The sequence below is a fragment of the Micromys minutus genome (genome assembly GCF_963924665.1).
Source record: "Micromys minutus genome assembly, chromosome: 24".
Lineage (NCBI taxonomy): Eukaryota > Metazoa > Chordata > Mammalia > Rodentia > Muridae > Micromys > Micromys minutus.
The window spans coordinates 29,625,851-29,653,687 of record NC_137959.1 but is presented as its reverse complement, the minus strand read 5'-3'; the positions used below and the strand labels follow the sequence as shown (position 1 = coordinate 29,653,687).

General features: G+C 45.8%; 1 protein-coding gene across 1 annotated transcript in view; it reads right to left on the bottom strand.

The window, feature by feature from the left end:
* The window catches only part of CDH1 (cadherin 1), a 61,418-nt gene that overhangs the window by 10,000 nt on the left and 23,581 nt on the right, over positions 1-27,837 (bottom strand). The window contains exons 3-8 of the mRNA XM_080937006.1: positions 6,409-6,632; positions 4,691-4,837; positions 4,448-4,603; positions 1,642-1,786; positions 1,065-1,240; positions 681-809 (exon numbers count right to left, since the gene is read on the bottom strand). Of these exons, the coding sequence (XP_080793132.1) occupies positions 681-809; positions 1,065-1,240; positions 1,642-1,786; positions 4,448-4,603; positions 4,691-4,837; positions 6,409-6,632 (977 nt within the window). The remainder of the gene's footprint in view (positions 1-680; positions 810-1,064; positions 1,241-1,641; positions 1,787-4,447; positions 4,604-4,690; positions 4,838-6,408; positions 6,633-27,837) is intronic.

Genomic DNA, 27,837 nt, shown 5'->3' with positions numbered 1-27,837 from the left:
ATTCACACAGAAGAATATGATCTTCTCTTCTGAGGCTAAAAAGCTGAGCATGGCCTGCCAACATGGACTATAAAAATTTAATTTGACTAAGTTCTTTGTGTGAGTGCGCATACACGTGCGTGCGTGTGTGCATGCCTGCCTGCCTGCCTGCAGTTGAAATTCCTGTATCTGGCTCTTAAAACTTTCTCTTTGAATGCATTTAATATTCATTTATTTGATATTTAGCATTCAGTAATTCTTACAAAGCTGGACATGGCATCTTACAGCTGTAACCCAACATTTAAGAGGCATACTGTTGAGTTGGAGGCCAGGATGGGTTACACAGTAACCATCCATTCCCCTAAAATTATATTTCCTATAAATGTTAAATTCCACAAGACTAGAAAACTTGTCCGCTTTGTGTTGACAGGTCTCTGGTAACACAGGGTGAAACATACATTGGCAAAATGTGAGGAATAAGTGAGACCTGCTAACACCCAAAAGATGCCAATGACCCCAGGCAAAGGATGGAAGAAGGATTTTGGAGATAGTCGCCGCTCCAGTATGCTGGTTCCTAAGTCTGAAGTTCACATTCACTAACCTGGAGAAGAGTTTTTAAAGGGCTCACCGGGACACACAGGCAACACATAGCTCATGAGCAATGAAGACCCTTTCCTGGAACCAAGAAGCTGTAGAATTACCGTGCTTGGGTTGAAGATGGGAGCGTTGTCATTAATATCCTGGACAGTGATCACAGCTTTTGCGGTTGTGCTCAAGCCTTCACCTTGAAGGTCAGCAGCCTGAACCACCAGAGTATATGTAGGGTAACTCTGCAGACACCAAATACATAAAATCAGAACGCACTCCAATAGCCACCTCCGACCCAGCGCAGCTTACTGCATATAGGGAAAGCGTTTGACCACATGCTTAACCGCCCAGGCTGCCTTCCCATGGCCACAGAGCTTCTGCTCTGGTATTTAAATGTAAAACTGAGTCACTAAGCTCAGCAGAGGATTACACTGTTCATGGGATTTAATGTATGTTTGCCTTCAAGCCCCTCCGCCATCTCCTAAGCCCTGCCTGACCTCTCGGTCCAGCCCGGAGGTGACGACACTGATGACCCCGGTGTCCCTGTTGATAGTGAACATGTTTTTGTGAGGCAGCTCAGGATCCTGGCTGAGAATGGTATAGGCGATGGCAGCATTGTAGGTGTTGACATCGTCATCCGCATCGGTGGCTAAGACCTGCATCACGGAGGTTCCTGTCGAAGGAAAGGAGCCTTAAATGGGCTGCAACTGCCACACTGGGATCTGCTCCTGAATACGCAGGGCAATCCTATTCTAGGAGATAAGCACGCTTTGTCACAGTTTTTATTTCCAAAATTCTCACCAAACCAACCATGTTCAGGGGACTCAACGTTCAATGCCCATAGTTCACGCACCACCAAGCCCTAAGAAGGTTCTTCTTTTGTTTCTGCCTATATATGTTTTTAGGGGTAAAATGTTATCTTTGCTCCTTCATGCCTCTACCTCATCTCTCATGGTGGCTTTCAAACAACATGTCTGAACTTCAGCAACGTGACCTCAAGTTCTAATTCCATACTTCAAGGTCTAAAGAACCCAAATATCTTTCTGGGTACTTGGTTCCTTGAGAGTAATTTACCTGGAAGAGCACCTTCTGCAACGGACCCCATAAAGACCTCCTGGGTAAACTCTGGCCTGTTGTCATTCTGATCTGTCACTGTGATCACTATCTCCATGGGATCCTCCACTGCTTCCCCATTTGATGAAACAGCATGAGAAAAGAGCTGCAAGAGAGTCAAGTAAGAGTTACTTGGAGGAAGAGCCAGGGTAGAGATGGAGCCACTCTAGCCATGATACCTTTGTGTGAGAATTTTCTACACGGTGTGTTGCTGCTTAATGAACTCATGATGAATTAAGTCTCAAAGCTAGAGAGTACAACCACCAGACAGACGGCCCATCTATCACATATACACTTACTTCAATTGGGGTAATTTTCCCTCTGGCCATACCAACTTAATATTTTCCTGAGATTTTTCTACACTTGGCATCTACAGATTATCTCCTTCCTCCCTGAGTCCACATTGCAACCAAGTCCCAGAAGTGAGCTTGGCTCCCTAAAGGTACTATCAGAACATGTATCATTTAGGTAAAAAACTTCTCCCCAAGAACAAGTTGACATCCTTGGGGCTGAAGAAATGGCTCAGAGGTTAAGATCATTGGCTGCTCGTCTACAGGTCCTTTGTTCAGTTCCTAGCATCCACATGGTGGCTCATAACCAACTACTTATAATGAGATCTGACAACTTCTACATGCTGGCAGAACACCAATTAAAAAAAAAAAGATTGATTTATTCATGTGTCGCGGTGTTTTTTGTCTGCATATATGTCTGTGTGAGAGTGTCAAATCCTTAGGAACTGGAACTACAGACAGTTCTGTGCTGCTGTGTGTGCTACATGTTGAACCAGGGTCCTTTGAAAGAGTAGCCAGGGCTCTTACCTGCTAAGCCATCTCTCTAGTCCCCACACCTCCCTTTTTTATGTATATCAGTGTTTTGGCTCTGGGTATGCATGTGTACCACATGCAAGCTGGTGCCCAAGGAGGTCACTGAGTCCCCCTGGAACCTGAGTTATGAGCTCCATGTCAGACCTAAACCTAGGTCCTTTAAGAGCAAATCAGTGTTCTTAACAACTAAGTCATTTCCTGAGCTAAGTCAACAGCTTTCAGTTTATGTGTATATGTAAGAAGCCATCTAGGAAAGGCTAGGGCATACAAGTGAGCTTTCTGAAGATGGCCCACCATTTTGAACAGGTGCAATTTCATCCCAGGATTGCTTCTTGCTACTGATATGCCTTTCCTATCACTATTACGTAGCCTAATAATTCCTGGGCATCCACCCACCTGAAGATGTCCTTTTATACAGTAATGCTGTATAGAAGAATTGATGATTTCAAAATTCCTGATAATGATTTTATAGAATTCTTAAATTGGTACAAGTAATATAAAGTCCCCTATAAAAGAAAAAGCTACAAATAGAGCTCTGTAAACCTTTACGTGTTCCAGGCCAATTGCCTAGAGAAAGAAAGCAGCAGGCTTGGAGCAAATTGCAACCAAGTAAAACATCCCTTCTAGGTTAGGAAAAAGGCCACTATCTGGTAATTAAAGGTCATAAACTGGGAATGGATAATTTATTGTAGATACAAAGACAACAAATAAAATATTGACTAGTTTATCGATACAAAACTTCAAAATTAATGAGATACAAGGTAGGTGACTGATCTCTTAACAAAACCATGCTAACTTGTGATAAGAAAATCATTTACTTATATTGAACTTATGGATCGAGAAGATAGATAATGGGTATTTAGTCAGATTCTAGTCTTTCAGGACCTCTGGAAGAGCAGTCAGTGCTCTTAACCACTGAGCCATCTCTCCAGCCCCAGATACTAGTCTTAATGGGAAGAAATGTAAACATTTCTGCTGTAACTCCTTAAACCTTATGACATGAACTATTGCCTTAAATGTACTATGAACTTATAGAACATAAAAGTGTTTAGTAAATCATGTAATCAATTATCCTGCTGTAACAGTTCTACCTGCTAGTTGTATGAGGTAATTTTCAGAGAATGTATAAATACTGAGAACAGAAATAAGGATTTGTTGGAGCTTCTTTTCTCTGCTTCATCCAGAGTGATTAAGTGTTTTTTCTGTGTGCCTGACTCTTTTCCTTTCTCTCTGCTCACAAAGAATTAACAGACCTCTTAGCCGCAGAGTCAAAGAAGAACCAGCCCAAGCACCTGACTTCTTTTCTTAATCCTCTGCTGTTAACTGCCAGGAATCAGCAGCTTTTAGCCACAGAAGAGCAAGAGAGAGTTAAACTGCCAGATGCCATCAGCTTCTGGCCCCTAAAAAAGTAAGGAAGAGCTTTTAAGGCTGGTATCAGCCTTTAGCCTTTGTCCAAGGCTGTGTTCCCTCCCACCTCAGTACCTGTGATGTCAGGCTGGTTCCCTGCATGTATATATGTGCATGCATGTGTGTCTATGTGTCTGTGTCTGTCTCTGTGACTGTCTATCTCTCTGTCTCTCTCTTTCTGTGTGTATGTCTGTGTGTATATGTATATTGTGTTCACATATACTTTTTTGCAGTTATCAATGGCGGTCATAAGGTGTCAGAGCACCTGGAGCTGAAGTTTCAGATGGCTGAATGCTGGGAACTGAACTCAAGATTCTCTTCAAGAGCAATAAATGTTCTTACCCACTGGACCTACTTTGACAGCTTTTCATCTATACTCATGTATGATGTGAGGAATTCTCTACAACAACAATGTAATCATCCCAACTTGTTAAGATAAGTTACTTATATGTGTCCAGGGCATCCAAACTGGGGATAAAACACCAGCTGCCCCCCCCCCAATTTGACGATTGTTACCCAATCTAAGAGATACTCACGAGGTACTTGTCAATGGCTTCTCTATCCAGAGGCTGCGTCACTTTCAGCCAGCCTGTCTCCCTTTCAATGATGAAAACACCAACGGGGGGTTTGTCTGCTCCTGGGCCAGTGATACTGTAGAAAACTGTTGTTTCTTTGTCCCTGTTGGATTTGATCTGAACACAAAACAGAAGAGAATCAGAATTGGAAAGGGAAGATCTCATCATACATGAAGTATGCCTCCTACCAGCTTCCTCCCCTACCTGAACCAGATTCTTAGGGAACTGGCCCTTTTCATTTTCGGGGCAGCTGATGGGAGGGATGACCCAGTCTCGTTTCTGTCTTCTGAGACCCTGGTGGAAGCTGGGAAACGTTCTGAGCAGTTCTGGCTTGGATTCAGAGACAGAGTCCTAAGCGGAAAGAAGATAGACAAAATGAAGCAATGCAGAGAACATACAGGTCTAACAGTTCATCTATCCCACGGACATACTCCACCTTGAATTTAGTGACTCATTCTCAATGACATATTACATGCACCATCCAAGATGAACAGCTAAAGCATAGGCCAAAGAAATGCAAATTCTGTTGTCTGGACACTGACTGCCCACAACAGTCTCTATGCCTAAAAGCATTGTTCCTGGTTTAGTGGCTAATGAGGGGTCTTTAGATCATAGAAGATTATGTCCTTGAAGAATAGGGACCCTAGTCTTATCTTTCTGTATCATAACTAATTTACTTTCCTGTGTGCTACTACTCTGATGTGCCACACTAGCTAGAGGATAAAATAAAGTAGCATTTGGGCTTGAACCTCCAGGAAAAAAAAAACCCCAAGTAAAACCTTTTCATTTTTCATTTTTTTCATTCTTTATTTCTGTGTGTGTGTGTGTGTGTGTGTGTGTGTATTAGTTTTATTTGGATGTTGTTGTTTGTTTGTTTGTTTGTGATAGAGTTCCTCTGCAATCCTGGAACTTGTTCTGCAAACCTGGCTGGCCTTGAACTTAGAAAAATCCACCTGCCTCTGCTGGAATTAAAGGTGTGTGCCATCACCTCCAGGCTGTTCTCATTAAATTCTTTTAGCATTCAAATTATCACTGTGCATACAGAAGGTAGGTTTGAACTCTTGACAACAGTATTTAAAAGTTATTTCAAACTTATATAGTACATGTCCTTTAAGCCCTACCATATTCTGATAATATCAGAAATTCAGTAGCTAGCTCTCTGGGAGTCCTGGACTCCCTTTCTTTTGTTTTCCTAGGGATGCAGTTCACCAAAGTGGAGTTATCAATCAACTAGTTTGGGGAATTGCTATTAAGAGCTATTTTGAGATCGATACAAATGTGTTAATCTTACTGTGTTATATCTGTAAGGGTTGCATTTGTTCTAACAGAAGCTGCTGGGATAGGAACCAAAAAGTACCTGGAGACTTGCACTGAAGGGTTCCCATGTGCAATAAAGATCACTTCCTGCACACTCAGGGAAATAGGAGAGCCAAAGGTGAAAGGCAATACCTACTGGATTGTTTAAGTGTTTTAGAATGATTCATGGTAACAAAGTTTCTAGAAGATTTCATCCTTACCCTTCACAGGAAGATACTCATCAACACAGACCTTAGCCAGCTAAGTTCTAGCTGGGCCCTGTTTCCTGTCTGGTTTTTGTTTGGTTTGGACACTTTTAGAAACAATCTCATGAAGCTTCAAATTATATGGCCATGGATCCTGAACTTCAGATCCCCCTACCTCCACTTAAACAGTGGAGGATACATTTATGTGATGATAGGGAATAGAAACCAGGGCCTCATGCACTCTAGGCCAAGACATTATCAACTGAGCTACATTCCAGGCATCAAGGATGTTGACACAGCATCCCACAGTCTGCTTATAAAGTTATCTTGCCCAAAAAGTCCCCAGTGCCAAGACTAGGGGACCCAGACTAGACAGCTCCCTAAAAAACATACACGTATCTGAGAAATACCCCAACGTACATGGTGGTGGTGCCGGTGGTGGTGATGTCCTGTGGACTTCAGTGTCACATTGGCAGTAAACTTCCTGTGACTGGAGTCCCAGGCGTGGACAAGAAAACTTGTCTCCGGTTTATGAAACTTTAGACGCCGATTGACCGTGATGACACCATCTGTAGCCACTTTGAACCGGGTGTCTTCAGAAAAGAAGGCTGTCCTTGGACGACCAGTGCATCCTTCAAATATCACTACAGGATGGAGATCAGAGATTAGGAAACTGGACAGATCATAGACAGGACATTTCTTCTTCAGAAAGGGAACCTGATTCATCCAGCACATCATACAAAATATTCACCAGCTCAGTAAACTATAAACTGTCGATGAACAACCCTTTCCCAGGGAGCCTTGGCCTTATCATTAAAATCTTCCCAAATACGAGGCAACTGATCTTTGGAGTTTGGTTTTTTGTTTGTTTAGTTTTCTTAATAGTCAATGAGAATCAAATCTTGTCTATACAGTAATCTTTCATTTTCAGAGTGAAAGCAAGAGAGATGTAATATTAAAACAGACTAGGAGATGTCTCATCGGGTCAGAGTGTTTGTAGCAGGGCATGGTTCAGACCCCTGAACTCATGTAAAGAGCAGAGAGAGATGTAATATTAAAACAGACTAGGAGATGTCTCATCGGGTCAGAGTGTTTGTAGCAGGGCATGGTTCAGACCCCTGAACTCATGTAAAGAGCAGGATGTGGTGATGTGCCTTTGTAAGCCCAGGGCTCCTACAGCAAGACAGGAGATTCACCCAGAAGCTCCTGGGCCAGCTAGCCTAGTCTGCAGAGATCCTGCCTCGAAGCAAGATGGAAGAGAACGGAGTCCCAAAGTTTGCCTCTGAGCTCTACGGCCCTCCCTGGCACATCAGTACCTGCATTTACACAAACATCAGACCCACACACATACACCACACACAAACAAAACAGGTATGGGGGTGAAGAATACTGGCTACTTTTCCAAAAAGCTAAGTCATCCTCAGCTACACAGCAAATATGAGACTCCGGGAACCCTTGCCTCAAAAACCCAAGGGCACCTAGATGGCTTAGTAGGAAAGCATGCTTACAGCCAATCCTGACAACCTGAGTTCAATTGCTAGAACCCCCAGTGAAAAAATTCATATGATAAGAGAACTGAGTGTGGGGGTGGGAGCCCTGGCCATCCTAGAACTCACTCTGTAGACCAGGCTAGCCTTGAACTCAAGAGATCCTCCTGCCTCTGCCTCAACTGCTGAGGTTAAAGGTGTGCACCATTGCTACCCAGATAATAAGACAACTAACTTGTAAGATATCTTCAGACCTCCTTAAGCATACCATGGGACTGTGTGTGTGTGTGTGTGTGTGTGTGTGTGTGTGTGTCTGTCTGTGTGTGTGTCTGTGTCTGTGTCTGTGTTTACACAAAGAGAAATATAATAGAAAAATCTCATAGGATAAGGGTGAATTCACAACAAATCTCAGGAGCCAGCTTACTTTCCACCCTTTTAAACAATTGCCCATTACTCCCCACAATGGATTTCGATATGAAAAATTCCTGTTCCCCTGCCTCGTTTTCAAAGCTAGGCACCTCTACAATCAGGTGAATCGATGCAACTGCCCCGGGGAAGATGCCTGTGCTACAGTGCTCATTTCTTCCACCAGGGGACGCCCTTGTAAACGTGTCTGAAGCCAAAAGCCCTGTTACTTGGCAGACAAAATAAATAGACATGAATGTTTGGTCAGTGGGTGAGAGGCGGGTACAGGCACCACCAGTCTGACTGGCAGAATACACTCCTTCGATACATTTTGGAGCAAAAGGCAAATGAGAAATGACAGTAGCAGGATGATCTGTCTGAACTTGAACCAACTGTCCTTTCGTACGGGAGGAATGTGTATGTAGGAGAAAGAGAGACTGTGCAGCCAACCTCAGCGTGGTTCTTTGGATGCTATCTACTTTGTTTTGTAAGGCTAGAGTCTCTCCTTGGTCTGGAACTCTACAAGTAAGACAGGCTGGCTAGCCAGCAAGCACCAGGACTCCATCTGGCATCTCTGTGTACACTGAGATCACAAGTCCCCACCTTGACAGACTTTCTTCACGGGCACAGCAAGTACTTTACTGGCTGAGCCAACTCCCTGGTTCCCAGTTAGCACTTGTGTGGTCCAGATTAGAAACATTCAAAGATGCTTTTAAAGAAACCCTCCCAACCCACAGCACAAGTAATTGGGGGGTGGGGGTGTTGGAGTCATATTTGGGGGCTTGTCACATAAGCAGGGAACAGGAGCTGGCCTTGATTCCATCTCCAGCCAGCACAAACCTGGGCGGTGAGAAATCAACAGCGTGACTGGACTTGCCGAGGGTGGCAGCGGAAGAGTGAGAGGCTTGGTAAATAACTTGGTGCAAAGCAATTAACCTGCTCAAGGTGCTTCTTAATGGTGGCTCAGGCCTCACTCATGGAGAAGTGACACCATTGTAAGTATGACAGAGAGCCCTAGCCTGAATTTCCAGGTGCTGGTTAAGGCTCATTATCTTTCTGTAAAACCGGATCCTCTGGGTTGAGAAATAAGAGAAAGTGTTGGAGGGGCTCTCCAGCTCCAGGAAGTCTAGAAGTTGTCTTCCATGGGCTCAGCCATGCAGAGCTCTGAGAACACAAAGATCAGCGCACGGAGCTGGGAGTGCACTGAATAAAGGAAGCTGGAAACATACTACGTCAACCCCACCCAGCACAACCTTTCCTTAACCAGCTGTGACCTGCACTGTGGTCCCCATGGGAATCAAGACCTGTCTCTTCTAAGGATTTGTTTATTTATCATATATAAGTACACTGCAGCTGTCTTCAGACACACCAGAAGAGGACATCAGATCCCATTACAGATGGTTGTGAGCCACCATGTGGGTGCTGGGATTTGAACTCAGGACCCCTGGAAGAGCAGTCAGTGCTCTTAACTACTGAGCCATCGCTCCAGAGACCCTGAGCATCTCTTAATTGGATAATCTACCATGGCAGTTACCACTGTCACCATTATCACCAGGAAACCCCACAATCTCAAACTGGATGTGGTGGTGCACACCTGCAATCCTATTATTGGAAAATCTGAGGCCACTCTGGCCTGTTCATTGAGAGCCTTAAAAAGGAAAGGAAGGAAGGAAGGAAGGAAGGAAGGGAGGGAGGGAGGGAGGGAGAGAGAGAGAAAGAAAATCTTACAATCTGAATACTTTCGATTACTCTTGTCAACTATTTTGGCCACATTTTAAATATCTGCAGAACATCACTGTTCCGGGCTCCATTTTAAGCCCTTTACAAACATTGAACCACTTAGACCCAGAACTTTATGCAGTTGATGCTCTTGGCATGTTTTGTATCTTGCTTTTTCAGACTGGGTCTCTGTGTGTAGCCTTGGCTGTCCCGAAGCTCAAGGTAGACCAGCCGGGTCTCGAACTCCTCCTCCTGAGTGCTGGGATTTAAAGCGTGCCACTATGCCTCTGGCACATCCTCTTTTCACAGACTGAAGATAGTAGGTTTAGCGAGGCTGGGATTTAGACACAGAGATTTCAGCTCCCGCACTTCCTGCCTCTCTATCAGAGGCCCTTGCCCTGGTATCCTTTGCCTTGTGTTTTCTTAGATTTTTATTTCTGTATGTATGGGTGTTTCTGTCTGTGTGTATGTGTGTGGTATGGAGATCAGATGATGACAACTTGCAGGTATCAAGTCTCTCCTTCCGGGTGGGTCCCAGGTATCAAACTCGGTTGCCAGGTAGCAAGCATTTTTACCCACTTGTGTGTGTGTGTGTGTGTGTGTGTGTGTGTGTGTGTGTGTGTGTACACGGGGGGGGGGGGTCAGAGAACAACCTCATGGGGGTTAGCTTTAACCTCCTGTTACATGCATTCCATGGATTGATAAGTCGTTGAGCTGCTGACCTGTTGGGGGGGAGGGGCGACTTCTCCCTGCCCCCACCCCAGCCTTACTAAGGCCCCTTCAGCATGAGTTTTCTTTTCCTGAAATTATACACTGTTAAACTGACTCACCCTTAAGTGAGGGCTTTTCCCTGCTATTCAAACTATCCCCACCCCACCCCCATTGTTGGCAACATAATCCGAAGCTTTGCATAGGCTAGCCCGTGCTGGTGCCTCTCTCTATCCATGGGCATGAATGATAATTGGAGAAAATTGATAGATGTGGGGTTGAGGTGGGCTTTTTCTGCCCTGAATAAAATATAGCTTCTCCTAGAGGCACTGTAGTAGAGCATTTGCCTGTAATATATGCAAAGCTTTCAGTTAAATTGCCAACAACAGGGGGCAGGGAGGGTTGGTCTCAATTCTAGCACTTGAAAAGTAGGAAGAGGACCAGGAGTTCAGATTTGAGGCCAGCCTGGGATATGCCAGACTGCCTCAAACTGCCCACTCAAGGAGGAGGAAGGGGCGGTATTACTGTTTCTTTGCCGATTACAATTATAATGAATTCTTTCTTAAATGACCAAAAAACAAAACAAAAGTCAAACAAATTTAAAAAAAAAAAAAAAAGAGTAAGAACGTCTTTCTAGTGTGTCTAAGTTTTGCTTTCATCCGTAAGCACCCTATCTTCTACCCAAACTGAAGATCCTGGGGAAGACAGCTGGATGTAAATAAAGGCTGGGTTGGTGAAAGGCTCTGATCACGTGGTGGAGCATGGGCCTCAGCTACATTCTTTTCCAGTAATCACCATCAGGCCAGGGCCACCCTCACATGAAGGATCCCATTTCTTCTTCCACTAGGGTGGCCGTCCCTGGAATGTGAGTGGGTAGAGACAAGGAACTCTCAGAAGCCTCTGATCATCACAGAAAAGGCTGGGGCTTGAGGACAGGGTCCTGTCACCAGAGGCAGCTGACCGTGGTTGACTGCTTTAGTAAATAAAGGGAGATCCAGTCTCTCAGAAACAGTTTGAAAATAGAACCCTGATCATACCACGCACAGGGAAGGTGGTGAAGGACACTCCTGTCTGTTAGCTATACTTGAAGAACCATTTGGACGCACACATGCTTGGCTCAAGGTTGTATGATCAGAGAGGCTTCAGAGCTCCGGGGACTATACACTGCTACTGTGTATCCCGAAATACAGCTTTACTTTCTGACTCAAACTCTGAGAAGATGGAAGATTTCACCTGCAGGACTGGAGTAGACAGTCTCTTTTTTTTTTTTTTTTAAGATTTATTTATTATATATATGAGTACACTGTAGCTAGCTGTCTTCAGACACACCAGAACAGGGCATCAGATCCCATTACAGATGGTTGTGAGCCACCATGTGGTTGCTGGGAATTGAACTAAGGACCCCTGGAAGAGCAGCTGGTGCTCTTAACCGCTGAGCCATCTCTCCAGCCTAGTAGACAGTCTCTTGGCTTGTGGTTCAGTATTACTTTCTAAAGTTTCCACAGATGTCATCACCCAGAAAACCTCTCCCGGGGTCTGTCACTTTCTTAGATGGCATTGGACAGGACAATGCTGGACTGCCCTCCTTTAATGGGTGTCCACAAAACTAGCAAGGACTACAAGGTTGTAAAACAACCACACCCAGCAGATGTCATCATAGCTTTAAAAACCGGGCATAAAGAATCTCTGGACACACGGATTCACTCTGATAGGTTGCTATTTCTGTCCATCTCTTGAAAGCTGAAGAACTATAATGTTCTGCTTACTAGATACAGCAGTCCTGGGTTGGATACACCTAGTCAGGTGCATATTTAATAGACCGCATTCAGCAACTCTTGTTCATAAATGCAATAGCAGAAACACAGAAAGGAAAAGGGATGTGGCCCAGCTACATGGTTATGAACACACAGTCTGTGGTCTGACACCTTAACTTCTCAGAGTTTACCCAGGCAGCCTGTCAACACTGTGGCGAGCCACCTAGGATATGTGGCTATTGAGTGGAGATTAACCGGAAGTAGCTACAGCTACTAGCTAAAGATCATCCCATGGACAAGGGCCTCAGAACCACAAGGATACTCAGAGAAGAGGTTTGAACAAAGGAGGAAGTCTAAAACCAGACTCAACCCTTCTACAATCTCAGCACTTGAGAAGCAGAGACAGGCAGATTTCAAGACCAGCCTGATCTATATACACAGAGTTCCAGGACAGCCAGAGCTACAGAGCTACGCCCTGTCTTGAAGAACCAAAAGAACGAAAGGAAGAAACAAACAAGCAAAAACCCTCCACATTATGTCACTACTTGTCATAAACTGAAGTAAGCTGTACTTCCCCTAACAGGCCACCCGTCCCCACTCCTGGGAGGGCTCAAAAGATCAAACTACACAATCCCCAGACTGCGTTCCTAATGCCATAGAAAAGTGCACCCGTGTGGAAAGGAGGCTCCCAAGGAATCCCAAGGACAGGAAACTTATTTGCATAGTTATCTGGTTCTTTCTCCCAACTTCTCTAAAATGTCCAGGTCCAAAACAAAGTCACCAACTTCACTTCTTCCAACCCGGAGGCCAGGTGTGGTGGCACGCCCCTGCAATCCTCACACTTGGAGGCAGGAGGATGGAGAGACTACAGAACAAGTTGGAGCCTAGCATGGGCTCCTAGTGAGACTCTGTCTCAAAAATAACAGCAACAAAAACATATCAAAGGAAGCCAGGGATAACTCTCCAGCAAAGGCACAGAGAGGAGAGCCAGGCAAAGGCACAGTCTAGAAGAGCATTCACTCAGGCTGACTTAACCCTGACATCTGGGAGTAAAAAGGATACAGGGAAATCCAACATCACCCAGGATGGTCCCCAGATGTTGTAAGGTCATTAATGCTGACTATGGACACCAGGGCAGTGATCACCTGCCCAGGTTCTACCTGGGCTAATATGTTTCAAGCTCCATGGTAACTCCAGTGAGTGGCAAGCACAATCAACGGGGTAAAAACTGCCATCATGAGACATGTTAATATTTTACACTTTGGTGAATGTGGTTAAGCACATCCAAGGGTTCTGGTCTCAGCAGTTTCTCCATTTGTAAAAGGCAAGTGTGTTCACCTCCCTCAAGGGTTTAAGAATTCTTTCTCAAAAATATGTGGGTTTCCTTTCTTTCCTTTCTGGGAGATACCATACAACAGGCTCTGCTGCTGAACCACACCCCAGTCCTTTTTTTAGTCTTATTTTGAAACAGGCTCTCGCTAAGCTGTCCAGGCTGGTCTTGAACTCCCTCTGTGGCCTTAGGCAGAGTGCCTTGAACCTGTAATCCTCCTGCCTCTCAGCTTCCTGAGTAGCTGGGAGTACAGTGTAGTTGAGATCACAGGCCTGTACCACCATGCTCAGATCTTCAACAAAACATGAAGCTCTTACTTAACTCTGTTTCGCTGGAATCAGTATTTGAAAAACAGGGTCTTTGCCCTCCCAAGATTTGAGATCCAGGGCAGCAAGGGTAACACATTTATCAGAGAAGGTAATGGGGTTCCACAGACGGGGGGGGGGGGGGTTTAATCAAGGGTAGCAGGGAAGGCTGGACTTATTTATGGCTACATGTCAAGCCAGAGAGAGGCACAGGGTGGTGCAGAGGGCAGTGCTGAGACCCATCCAAGCACCTCATGCTTGTCGATGCAGCACAGAAGGGCCAGGTGAGAACACAGCAGATGTGACCACTGTCTGTGCCAGAACTGAAGTTGCAGTAGCCTGTAGGCCTACATGGGCTTGTGACCAGCAGTGGCTCCTGTTCCTTCTCCTTCGGTTCAGAAGAGTGAAGATCTCTCCCATCTATTTGTCCTTCATGTCAAGAGCAAGGAAAAGAAACAGTAGCGTGAGTCATTTTCCTCTCCGGGCCCCTCTTGGATGGTCCAGAAATGCCCCAGGGTCTGCAGATAAAATGTTCAAAGGCTTGATCCCAGCATAGCCCTGCAGGGCTTCACTAGGTCAGCTTGGGGCCTGGGGTGACTCTACTACCCAAGACTCAGGTTTCGATGTTCCTAGAGGCACTTGTCTGGTGAGGATGCAATTGTTTTTAAGAGAAATTGAAGTCCAGTGCAAGAAGATGGAGACTTGGTCCCTACCTGCTGTAATGGGGATGTGGGAACAAAAATGGGCAGCTTAAAAGCTCTAAGGCCGAAGGCATGCTGACCAAACTGCCAATAATCTCCCTCTGGGATCTCATGTCCAGTGCACGTACTGTCCTGGTGTGCTTTGAAAACTGCCCAGGCCTGGGTCCTAACTCCAACTAATTCAATACAGATATTCCGAGATGGGAAAGCCCAGGAATTGGTAGACCTTAAATTTTCCCCACACTCCTATAGAATCCAATGTAAGCAAAGAAGCTCAAAAAAAAAAAAAAAAAAAAAAAAAGAAAGAAAAGAAAAGAAAAGAAAGAAAGAAGAAAAAACTAACAAACAAGTCATTGCACCAGGCATAATAAGCATTTTACAAGCCACCTCCTCAGGGGTGGGGGGTGGGGAACATGACTCAGCAAAGGCTCAGAGATGTTAAATGCCTCTCCCAAGGTCACACAGTATCAGTGGCAGAGTACGGCTCAAACTGGCTGACTATATAGAAGACTCAGAGGCCCACCTTCTAAACACACACACAGACACACACACACACACACACACACACACACACACACACACACACACACACACACACAGAGTCCTTCTCCATAGCCTGACCTTCTGGGTTTTACTCCTTTGTCTGGTAATGAAAGTGAGAACACAGTCCTTCCATTTACTAACCCAGACGGCTGGAGCAGACATCGCTGCTTCGTACATTGTCAGGGTGTCTGTTTTGCACCCCGGATTGGGATTTGGCTTTGGCTTAATTTTGAATGTGAACAGCAACACCTTCTCTCTCTCTGTGTGTGTGTGTGTGTGTGTGTTATAAGGTGAAACTGCAGCATTATCTATCTACCATGCCAGAGCGGAGGCAGCAGATGCTGAATGCCGGATCAGTGAATAAAATATGGTATCACCACAGAGTATTGTCTAGTAATGGAAAGAAGCAGAGGTGCCTTCTGCTTCATGGATGATCTAACACAAAAGACTACACAGGCCCTGTGCCATTCCGTTTGTCGTATTCAAATGTCCCAGATAAAAAAGATCTACAGACAGGACTTGGAGAAGGTGGGTGGCAAGGGGCGGATTTCTTTTTAATAACTAAATATATGTTATATTTATTCGTTTTTGCCTTATGCGTGAATGTATTAGCTACATGTGTGTCTGTGTACCACATGGATGCTTAGTGTCAGAGGTCACAGAAAGGCATCAGATCCCTTGGATTATAGGGGTTATAGACTGCAATGAACCACCATGTGGGTGCTTGGAACAGAACTTGGCTCCTCTGCAAGAACTGCAAATGCTCTCTACTGCTAAGTCATCTCTCTTGGCCCCATGAAATGCTCCAAAGTTGATGGGGAATAGTTGCAAATTCTGTGCATATACCAAAGGTGTCTGGTTCACATTTGAAATGGGTGTGATATTCAATAAGTGAATCAATACATTCCCCCCCACCTTCTTTTTCCAAATATTTGCCTATAAATCAAAAACAATGGGGGGGGGACCTGTAGTTAAAAGTGCTTACTGTTCTTCCCAGAACCCTGTGGCAGCTCACAACCACCTATAACTCCAACTCTGAAGGACCTGATGCCCTCTTCTGACATCTGAGGGCTCATGCATTCATGTAGTATACACACATACAGACACATATACTATTGTTTTTTTAACTCTAAAAGTTGTATGATTAATCTACTGTTACCCGGATGGATACATTATGCTATAGCTACTTACAATTCCTCAATAGGAACCCCATACTAATCAATGCATAGATGTCTCTTTCCTTTTGCAGTGTTTAAGGTGGCATTCAGGGCCTGAGCATGTTAAGTCAGCACTCTGCCCTTGGGCTACATTCCCAGCCCTTCCAAAAGGGTAACCTCTAACTAAGCATTAAGCACTCACCCAAAAATGTACTTATCTTATTTACATGACTACTAGAAAATTAAGAGACTGCTGGGTGTGGTGGCACAATCTTTGATTACAGCACTCAGAAGGCAGAGGCTTGCAGAACTCTGAGCCCAGCCTAGTTTATATAGTGAGTTCAGGACAGCCAGGACTACATAAGAGAGAGATACTGTCTCAGAAAGTGGGTCCATGATGGCCTGGGCAGGTATAGTGGCTATTAGATTGCCAGTAGACACAAGGTGGGTTCATGAGTAATGCAAATCTAAAACTGGATCGAGGTGGTGGGGTGAGCCACTGAGTGCATCTATAAAAATTAACACGCAGTTACACTGGGCAAATTGTAAGGTATGTAAATTACAACTCCACAAAGTCGAAGAAATATAGTTATTAGGGTTTTGTTTGAGGAGTACCCCATGAGCCAAAGTCTACACGCCCAATAATACGGAGGCTGTGAAGAAGTGGAGAATGAAGGACAAGGTCATAAACAGTCCTTAATTAACAGTAATTGAAAGAGTAACGAGGAGCCAGGTGTGGTGGCACATGCCTGTAATCCAAACTTTGGAGGTGGAGGCAAGAAGATCAAGATCATTGCATACAATTTAAAGCTAGTCTAGGCTACCTTACACTCTGTCTCAATAAAACAAAATGGGCAGACCAAACAGATGGCGGCTTGGCTGGTATGAATGCTTGCTGCCAAGCCCGAAAACCCAAGTTCAATGGGATGCCTGAGGCGAAGAGACCCAAGTCCCACGAGTTGTTTTAGGACTTCCAGATCCCACTGTGGTATATGCTCATAACACAGGAACAGTCACGGCTAAGCACCTCTTGCTGGTTCCATCCCTTTTGCTGCTGGGGAGGCTTCTTCGGGTTTTCTGGGGAATGTATAGTTGTTTGTTTACCTTTTGTTTTTCAAGACAAGGTCTCTTGCTTGGTATAGCTCTGGCCGTTCTGGAACTCACTCTGAAGACCAGGCTGGCTTTGAGTCCACAGAGATCTGCCTCCTGAGTGCTGGAACTAACCACCACACCAGGCTTTTTTGTTTTTAACTTGGTTTTCAAAACAGAGTCTCTATGGAACTCTGGCTGTCTTGGAACTCACACTGTAGACCAGGCTGGCCTTGAACTCACAAAGATCCATCTGCCTCTGCCTCCCAGGTGCTATGGTTCAAGGAATGCACCATTTGCCCAGCAGAGGTTGGGTTTTCTAATCAACTTTTTGCTGGTGGCAGCTCAGAGTCACAGAACCAGCCAACCAGAAGTACTCCTCAATCTAGGGCCACATTTCCCAAGCACAAGAGAATACAGAAATGCCAAAGCCTGTGTGAGAACAGGGGAAGCTGTCACTGAATTCAGAACTTCTGTTGGAGACAGCCTGGGTTACACGGCTGGCCTTTAACTCCTGGGATGAAGTGGTTCTCCTGCCTCGGGCTCTGGAGTTGCTGAGACTGGAAATCCAGAATATTTGGTTCATTCAGTAACTCAAGAATGAGATCTGAAAACCTCTTCTGCAGAGGAAGAACATGAGGCCCGAACTCTTGCCAAATGTGGGCTGGCGCTGGAGAAGCGGGGACCCTCCGCCTCTTCCCTTTAAACAAAACTCCTAAACAGACCCAAAGAATGGCTAGGAGTCCAAGTCGCAGAGGGAGGCGTTGCTCAGTCTCCAGGTCACATGCATCAGCAGATGATTCCATGACAAGCACCCACTTGTCCACTAGCGCTTACAAGAGGCAGCTTTTTCTTTAATGGATGCTAGCATCATTTTTCATTATCCAGAACAAGCAAGCATTGATGGGAAAGGCAGCTGCTTCCAAGAGTGTTTGCTAACCCTGTGCGGCCTGCCTGGAAAGGTAATTACTCAGAAAATAAACCCCACAACAATGCCGTGTCCCTTAGAGGGAAGTGCATTCCAAGGATTCAAGGTCAGAAAACGTGAAAAGAGAAAGTGGAGAGCTGTGTGGTAGGTGGAAGAGTGCTTACTAGCTTGCCAGAGGTTCTGGGTTCAAACCTCAGTTCAAACCTCAGTAGCACAGAAGAGCCCAGAGTATTGCTCTGCGGCCTCCATTTTACTACAAACCCTGGAGCCCTGCTTTCAGTAACAGTAAAACCGCCTGGCCTGCGTTAACCTCATAAAAGTGGAGATAAGACCCCTGCCTCAGAGTAGCCTTGGGCCCATACTGTAAAAAGTCACATCCCAGGACTAACCCTCGATTTATAAATTCCTTCTTTGTTGCCCCCTAAACATCTATCTGCTTGTGATTTTATGCTTCAAAGGGAGACTGTTGCTGCTTTGTTGGGGCCATTGCTGTCTCCGAGCCTGGTTGCTTCTGGTTTATTTCTGACCTTGGTGGGGGCTTTCCTCCCCGTTAGCACTGCTCACCACTAGTAGTGATTTCAGCACTGGAAGGCAGAGGCCAGGGTGAGTCTGAATCCCGCCTGGGCACCACAGTAATACTGACAGTAACAATTCATGGTAAGTAAAAAAAAAAGAAAAGAAGGAAGAGGAGGCTGGATACCAGGCCCAGGCTTCAGGATACCATAGCGCACACAGCCTCAGGGTACAAACTCAAGATGCCACGGTCTGAGGGCAGTGTCACCCGCCCTAAGCTGAGCTACTCAAACCTTTTACCTCCATTATCCATTTACCTGGTCTGTTCCCAGTTTCCGATGCAATCAAGAGTTGGAAACCTGCACACATGCAAATTCCCATTCAAGGCTTCTCACTAAGGCATTGTTTGCAAAGCACAGGCCCCGGGAGACAACCCGAGTACCCTTCCGTGCAGTATTAACTAAATAAATTATGGTATTTTCTTGAGGCAAAATATTAGGCAGCTATAAAATAAAGCTCTTTACACTAGGGTACTGAGTAAACACTGATACACTATGTTAGGGCTGGGCACAGTGGCTCACACCTGTAATGTCAGCAGTGGGAAAGTTGAGGCAGGAAGAGGGTGATCACGAGTTCCAGGTCAGCTCCAGACCCGCCTGAGTTTTAGAATGAGACCCTATCTCAAAGAACAAACAGCAGAATCATACATATCTCTGCAAATGCTCAGGACTTGAGAGCAAGTCATGGATCAATCAGAAGGTCCTGCCTTGGGCCCCCTGGGGCCTGAGACCCTTCCTGAGAATTTGTGCATCAGACTGAGGAGCCCCCCATCTGCTAGGGTGATGAGGCAGCGTGTGGAGGCTGACCCACACATGAGCGGAAGGGGAACCACAGGCCGATGCCAGCTGTCTAGAGAGAAACATGACAGAAGCCACGTCTGGTGACTGAATCCTCCCACACCCTTCCTAGGTAAGCACTCATCTGTAAGGCACAGAGGCTGCGCAGAACTAGCACAGATGTGGGCTCTAAGACAGGGACTGCTGTAGCAAGCACATATTAGTATGGGACTGGGGGCAGGGCAGGGTCTCACTGTGTAACCAGGTTGAACTCTCCAATATTCCTGCCTCCTGCTTTGTTCTCCCAAGTTCTAGAATTATAAAAATCACTACCACACCTGGCTGTGCGTATGGATTTTGTGTGTGTAAATCCTCTCTCCCTACAAAGCCCCTTTTACAAGACTTCATTGCACAAGACTCAGACACCTGCCCAAGAGAGGAGCTGAACAAAGATGTCGGGGAAGGCTTGTCCTCGGAAAACAGCATGGCACTCAATAGAAAAGGATGCAGAAATTCAAAAGGAGGCTGTTTATTGTGGCAAATGTGAGTTCCAGAACAGCCAGGGCTACATACAAAGACCTTGTTTTAAAACAAGTCTCAGTACCTAGAGTCAAGGCCAGCCTGTTCTACATAGAGTTCCAGGACACTTTAAGGCTACACATGGTCTTTCTGTATGGTATGTAACTGCTTGAGAAGAATTTGTCTTAGAAAAGCTAAGGGTGGATGAGGCTAGGTAAGGCGGCACACCTGTGACCTGCCACTCTGGAGGCTGAGAACAAACTGGGAACTTGAGGTCAGCCTGGGCTACAAAGTAAGACCATGTCTTATAACAAAAAAAGGCTAAAAGGTGTGGGGTGCAACTCAGCAAAGCACTTCCCTAGCATAAAGGAGGTCCTGGGTTCAAGCCCTACCACTGCAAAAGGGGGTGAGTCTTTTCCTGTATTGTTTCCATTGGATTTGGGGGGCAGGGGTGAGGGGATGGCTTAGTGGACAAGAGCACTTGCTCTGCAAGCCTGTGGGCCTATGCTTGAATCCTCATCATCCACATAAGAACCTGGATATGACTGCATGCCTGTGACCCCTGTGACCCCAGCACTGGAGTGGACAGAGACAGACAGACCCAGAGCTCTTTGGCTCTGTAGCTAGTTTTACATTTAGTGAGGGAAACTTTTTCCCCCTTTTCTTTTCTTTTTTTTTTTCCCCCAAGACAGGGTTTCTCTGTGTAGCCCTGACTGTCTTGGAACTCACTTTGTAGACCAGTCCAAGAGAACCTTAAAGCAATAAGGCTAAGAAGAAATACAGAAAAGACACCTGATCCTGTGGGTAGCCTCCATGTGTGTAAACATGGGCACAGGCATGTACCCTACAATACATGCACACCCAATCTAAATAAGTAGATTGTTTTCCTCTCTTTACAAAACAAATGTTAAACTGAAAGAGGAACCTGTGTTTACTTGACTTGTAGTCCACAGAAACCAACTAGGTGACAAAGCTTCCAAAACCCTGAATGTGGGTCTCAGTTGCATTATCGAGCGAAGACATTCAAGACACGGGAGCCTGTGGGTTCCATCTGATTCTTTGCGGTTTGATAAGAACATCCTCAGGGTTGCAATCTAACGACATAAATGATAGATGATGTTTTTCTCCTTTCTAAAGTCAGGCTTTAAGAGGGACTTTGACCCCTGGAGCTGGTCCCAGGACAAAGGGGTAATGATAGTAAGTGGCCCTCTGCAAAGGGAGGGACAGAATCAGGAGTGCTAAGAGTACATGGCTGACTTCACAGGAAAGGGCCAGTCACAAGTGCATCAAAGGGTAGGAGAAAGACCGGCAAGAAGCATAGCTGTTCCCGTACTGACCTCTGATTGGACAGCCCCCTCGACCCCGCCCCCAAGGCCTTTGCTCTGTTAGCACAGGCGCCAGGGCTACCTAGCAAGGCTGGTTGGAATTTAGATAAATCTGAACTTTGGCCTGAACTGTGTGTCAAACTAGCTGTGAGACATCAGAAAAACTCACTCACCCTCTGTCTAAAATAGGATGTTTGGATGCAGTAGCACCTGCACTGGGGAGGCTGCGGGCAAGAGAATCAATTCCAGTTTGAGGCCAACCTGGGCTACACGAGGTTCAAGACTGATCTGGAATACACAAAACAAAAATAGACATAATGGCTGTGGATGATAATTCATGCCTGTAGCCCTGCACTCTGAAGGCTGAAGCAGGAAGATTACCGCAAACCCAGAAGATATGGTGAATTCTAGGCCAGTCTGGGCTACAGAGAAAGATTGTTTCAACAAAATAACAAAAAGGCCACTGCCTCTTACAGACGCTATTAAAAAATCTGAAGGGAGATTCTATGAAGAGAGCTCCTAAGTACTGCTGCTGCTATTCCACTGCAGCGACCCAATTCTCAGAACTAGAATTTTCTGCAGCTGTCTCAAAGGCCAGCCTGCAAGGGAGGTGGAGCGCAGGTGGCTGAGCAGCCAGCAGGGCTCCCTGGCCTCTGGGCACACCCTCAGCGCTGGTCATCCCTGCCTGCAGGTGTGGCTGTCCCTGCCTGTAGGGGGTGCGTGCACAGCTCTGCTCTTGGGAAGCTGATCCTTCCCCACCCCTCCTCATCAAAGCTTTGGTACCACAGGGAACTGCGGCTGTCTTGTGCCAACCACTCCCTTCCCAGACCACTTGGAAACATATCTGTGGCCATAAAAGGAAGTTCCCTGGGCAGCTATTCTGCTTTCCTGACCCCTCCCTAAAGACTCAAGAATGGGCTGAGCCAGGGTTTACTTAGGTTGGAGAATGGGCACCAGAAATGGATATTCGATGGAGGCTCCACAGTGTTGGACTGGTGATTCTCCAGAGCACCTCAGACTCTCAGAAAGGACCCCTGCATTGGAGATATGCAGAGGGGTTAAAATAAAATTGGAGGGGGGCTGGGGAGATGGCTCAGACATCACTCAGAGAGTGCCCTGCTCTTCCAGGTCAGGAGTTGGACTCAGCATTCATGTTGGGTGTGGTTCGCAACCAATTATAAGACCAACTCCAGGGAATCAAATACATCCCTAGCTTTATACACAGACATATATGTACACAAAAGAAAAGAACCTATTTTTAATTAGGTGTTGTTGTGTTGAAGATGGAGGTGGGATAAGAAAATTCTGAATTCTATGGCTACAATGACTGGCTATTTCCAATACCCCCACCCTTTAACCTAAATTCTAAGCACCTGCAGATGAATCCCACCAGGCCGACCAGCATTGCTATAAATTTTGGGTGGGGTCAGCTTGTCCTGGGACAAACCACTGGAGCAGCTCAACACATCCCACAGGGCAGGTAAAGACAAAAGTGCTGATGGGGCAGATGATGCTGGCACAGGGCCTTTGGGTACTTGGACAATGGTTCTAAGAGTTGACTATGTTGGCAACACACCTTGGCTTTGTTGGCTCTGGTAAAACTTTAAAAAGCCATCTAAATATCCCCAAAGGTCTTCATTTGCTTAAATAAAAAGCAAAGCCTTTGGGTGTAGCTCCCAGAGAAAGCCCTGGCTTCTCACAAGATGCCAGGATTGAGTTGGGGGTGGGGGTGAGTTGGGAGTTGAGGAGTAGCCCACAGGGCAAAGCCTTTCTCCAATCAGTCTTGCAGATACCATGTATTAACCCCAGATCCTGGGACCAACTCTCCCCACTCACTGATACCAGCTTTAAATACCTTCATCCTTAATGGGCCTCTTTTTGCTGACTGGGTACTTCAGGCCAGTCTCAAGCTTTTCCCCCTTAAACACCCTCTCAAGCCATCAGAGTAGGCTATTCTGGAAAGCCACCAGCCCTTGCCTCCTTCTGAATACACAACATGTCGATTATATCTTGACAGGTAGCTGAGGCTTCTCAGAATCCTGTTTTTGGAAAGGCTGATTGGCTGAGGTCATTCCCTGAGCAATAGGACAGGTTGGAGTAGGGGGTTCAAAGCTAGTCTGGGCTCCATAGTGAGAAGTTATCTCAAAGGGACAAAAGGAAACAAAACCAAGGCTGGCAAAATGGCTCAGCAGGCAAAGACATGCAGCCAAGTCAAATGATGATGGCAGGAGACTCTCATGTTTTCAGACCTCCATGTGCACAACGTGGTGTGTGCACAGACACAAACACAGCCACAAAAAACAAAGCAAAAGAAAACCAGTAGGTACTGTTTAAAAGTTAATAGCATTTGTCCCTGTCAATCGATTTTTAAAACAGAAACTGTTAATAAAACAAAATCCAGTGGTTTGGACATGGTCTCCATGGTTTCTACCGCCAGGCCAGGAACACAATGCCCCCCCCCCCACTCTGCCAGGTCTTCTCTTATCCCCTGCAGCCACTCATCCTCCCTGATCGAGCTTTTTCTTTCCCGATTCGTATGGCAGTTCAAAATCAAGTAATACATGTTAGACAGAAACTGCAAGGATTTGCATCTGGGTCCCAGGCTAGCGATATGCAGCCTGCAGCACTCGGCCACTGAGCAGCATGCTGTATTGCTACGTATTTGCAGGCTACGTGTTCTAAATTGCACTTCCAACTTAGCAGGATGTCACCACTGTAAGTCCAGAAGCTCATGACATGAGTCAAGTGCCTGCTCTGTTCAGTCGGGATTTTTTTTTAAACTTCTTTCAGTGCCCAGGTTGGCCTTAAACTCAATCCTCCTGCCTCAGCCTTCTAAGAGGTTGGGATTACAGACATGCATATAGTTCCCTGCCTAGTACCACCAATAGCTACTTTCAAGTGTGTTGTGTGTGAGAGTGAAGAAGATATGTATGTTTGAGCAAAAGTAGATGCTAGATTCCCTTCTCTATTATTATCTACCATATATATATATATTTGGAGACAGTGACTCAGGTGGCCAAGGCTTACTATATAGCAAAGGTGCCCCGGTGTCCATCTTAGTTTAAGATTTAAAACTCTCTGCGTGGCTCTGGATAGACTGGAACTCACTATGAAGACTAGCTTCAAACTTCCAACATTCCTTTTGCCTCTCTACTGAGCAGTGTTCTGTGTTGCTAAAACCATTTTGCAGTGTGCTAGCTGCACTTCCAACACATTGTAACTTGAGCTCTGTGTGTGGCTATTGTGTGCATGAATATAGCTTATTTAAAATCTGTGTGCTTAAAAACACAAAACCAGAATCTTGACTCCTACAATCCAATAAGATGCTTCCAGGCTCAACATCCAAGTGGGAGAACAAAGAGAGGTGGCAGGCTGATCAAAGGCAGGGCTACCTCCCCCTCTTTACATTCTTGACTGTACAGAACAGGAGGTCATGTCTGAAATGCCTTGAATTTAAGTCCCTACACTAAATAAGACATTCTTGGGATAGTTGGGGGTATTTGAATATGGACTAGACATCAGATGACACTGTAAATCCCCTGCTCGTGAGAACGGTGGCATGGTTGAGAAGGCACATCCTGACTCCCGAAAAATGGATCTCCAGTAGCTAGAAATGTCAGCGGCATGCTTTGTTTTCCTAAATACTGACTTATTGTTTGGAATCGAACATGTTGGGGCTGGAGATGGCTCAGCAGTCAAGGGTGTGCACTGTTATTGCAGAAGACACAAGTCTGGTTTCCATGTTAGTTAGGTGGCTCATGACTATGCATAACTCTAGCTCCAGGGGATCTGATACCTTCTTCTCACCTCCTTGGGTACCTGCCCGCATATAAATGTGTTTACAGACACACACACACTTAAAAAATAAAATTAGCCAGGTGTAGTGGTGCATGACTTTAATCGCAGTTCTTGGCAGGCAAAGACCAGCAGATTCTCAGTTGGAGTCTAGCCTGGTCTACAGAGTGAGTTCTGGGACAGCCCCAGCTACACTAAGAAACCATCTTAAAAAAAAATCAATTAATTTGTTTAATTAAAATAATTTTTAAAAATGTTTACATGATCACAATGAAGCTTCAATACACATTGTATGATGCTCATCTCGGTACCCTACCTACCACCACATTTCTTGCTCCTTTGTGGGGAACTGTGTGTTCAGTATCCTTCCTTCTAACCTCACCATCTGGCCCATGCTCGCCCTCTGCCGTCACAGGCCTGTGAGTGGAACACCTGAGCTTACTTCTGCCTGGCTGGAACCATGCCTCTTAACCAACCTCATCCCAATTCCCTCCTTCCCCCCAGCCTCTGGGAAACACCCCGGTGAGCGCTTCTAAACTTCTGTGTGTGCCACACTTGCAGACTTTGAACTATAGAGTGCAGTGGTTCCTTGCACTTCTGGAAAGTTGTTTATAACTAAAACATTTGGGGATGAGGGAAGATCTTACTGTAAGAACTCAAAGCAATCATCCAACCATGTGCACACTGAGAACATGATAGAGGCTGACATGCCATTCGAACCTGCTCACTCAGCTGCCCTAACGGCCTCTGCCCAGCCCTGGGCATTTTCCCTATGCCCACATTGCTCTGCAGCTGCTGCCCAAGGCAAGTAGGCTTACTTGAACACAAAATGGCTGGTATCTACTGGGACTGCAAAAGATCCAAGGTGCACCGATCACCACTAAAAATGTCTAACACAAAACCAGGCAAGATGCCTGTAATGCAGCACTAGCAGGCTAAGTAAGGCAGGAAGGTTGAAGAGTTCAAGTCCTGCCTGTTTCAAAAGGGTCTGTTCAAGAAACTGTCTCCTCAAGAGTCGGAGGTAGATCTCTGAGTCTGAGGCTAGCCTGGTCTACAGATCTAATTCTAGGACAGCAAGAACTATGTAGAGACAGACATTTTGAAAGACAAGAGGAAAAAGAGGAAGAGGAGGCCGAGGTAGGAGGACCAGCAGCAGCATCAAAGCATGTCTTTGGATTTAAGGTAAGCACTTTATCAACTGATCTATTCCCCAGCTACCTGGTTCTGTAACTCTTAAAACAAAAGTCCTCCTAGCTGATACCTCAGCTATACCTATAATCCCAGCACCCAGGACCCAGACAGGTGGATCTCGGTGAGTTCCTGGTAACCCCAGGCTACAAGAATTCAAAGACAGCCAAGGCCACACAGAGAGGCCCTGTCTCAAACCTGTCCCTCCATGCACCTACCCCCATTTTTCCCTCACCCCCGTCTGTCTGTCTGTTTTTATCTCTTTCTATTTCAAAAGCCTAATCTCGGTCTTCTGTGCACTGGTTTCTACAAATACAAATAGAGAAGGTATGAGACAGACATGAGTGTTTATGTTATGAGAACCCGAGTTTAATCCGAGCTCTGCCATCTCCCCACTGTGTAGTCCTGTCCAGAGCCACCCCTTAAACCTCAGACCTCAGTTCACTTCACTGCAAGACGGAAATGGTAGTTCTATAGCATCTCTTTGGAAAGTGCACATTCCTTCCAGCACAAGTGAACAACCTAAGCATAGCCCAGAGGTCTACCTCACGATTGGCTCAGAGGCTACTTCTCTCATGGGTGTGACTTCTGCTATGAGAAACACCTGGTGAATGCAGAAAATTATACCCACCTGCAAAGTAGGAATGCACAAAGACACAGCCTTGGTTCATGTGGCACATGATACACCACACCCATTGACATCTAAACTAAATCTAGAACTTTCCACCAGATCTCCGATAACCCTAGTCCTAGCCACAGCTGGGCAGTAACAGCTACAGGACACATACAAAATTCTTGTAAGGCATCAGTTCAAGTGTGGTGTTTCTGCTTTATTTTTTTAAAAGAGACAGGAACCTGAGGCCTGGCGTGGTGGCCCATGCCTTTAGTCCCAGCACATGGAAAGACAGACTCCTATAGTGGGACAGACAGACAGACAGACATACACACACACAGGGTCCTGCTAAGTTGCCCAGTCTTTACCTAGGCTCAAGAGATCTGCCTCAACCCCACAAGAACTAAGACCATAGGTACCACCACCTTCACACCTCCCTCCTACATGACAAACCTACAGTCGCTGAGCTTCAAACCTCATTCTCCCACAGTCCAGTGGTTTGTGTCAGTCAGTCAGTTTTCACAGTGGCTTTTGAGGAAGCTACACCAGGTTTCAATAGAATGAACTCTGCAGTGCATACCTAGAGGCTATGGGGTAAGGTTCAGGTAAGATTGCACCCAGCTGGAACTTAGCCCAGGGCTTGGCCCATTATGAACACCGGCCAACAACAGCAGCTACTTAATTCCTCCAGTTTGCAAACAGTTTAGTGGGTAAAAGATATTCAATGGTCGGACATATGCACACCATGCAGGAAGTGCTGGGTTCAATACCCAGCACTGTCACAAAAGACAGAGTAAAAGTTAGAGTTATTGCTATTGCAAGCCTACTACACTCCCAGCTACTCAGGAGGGTGGATGCAAATCTCAGTCCAGTCTAGGACAGTGAGCACAGGACCAGCCTGGGAAACTAAGGGAAACAAAAGGGAGTGGGGGTA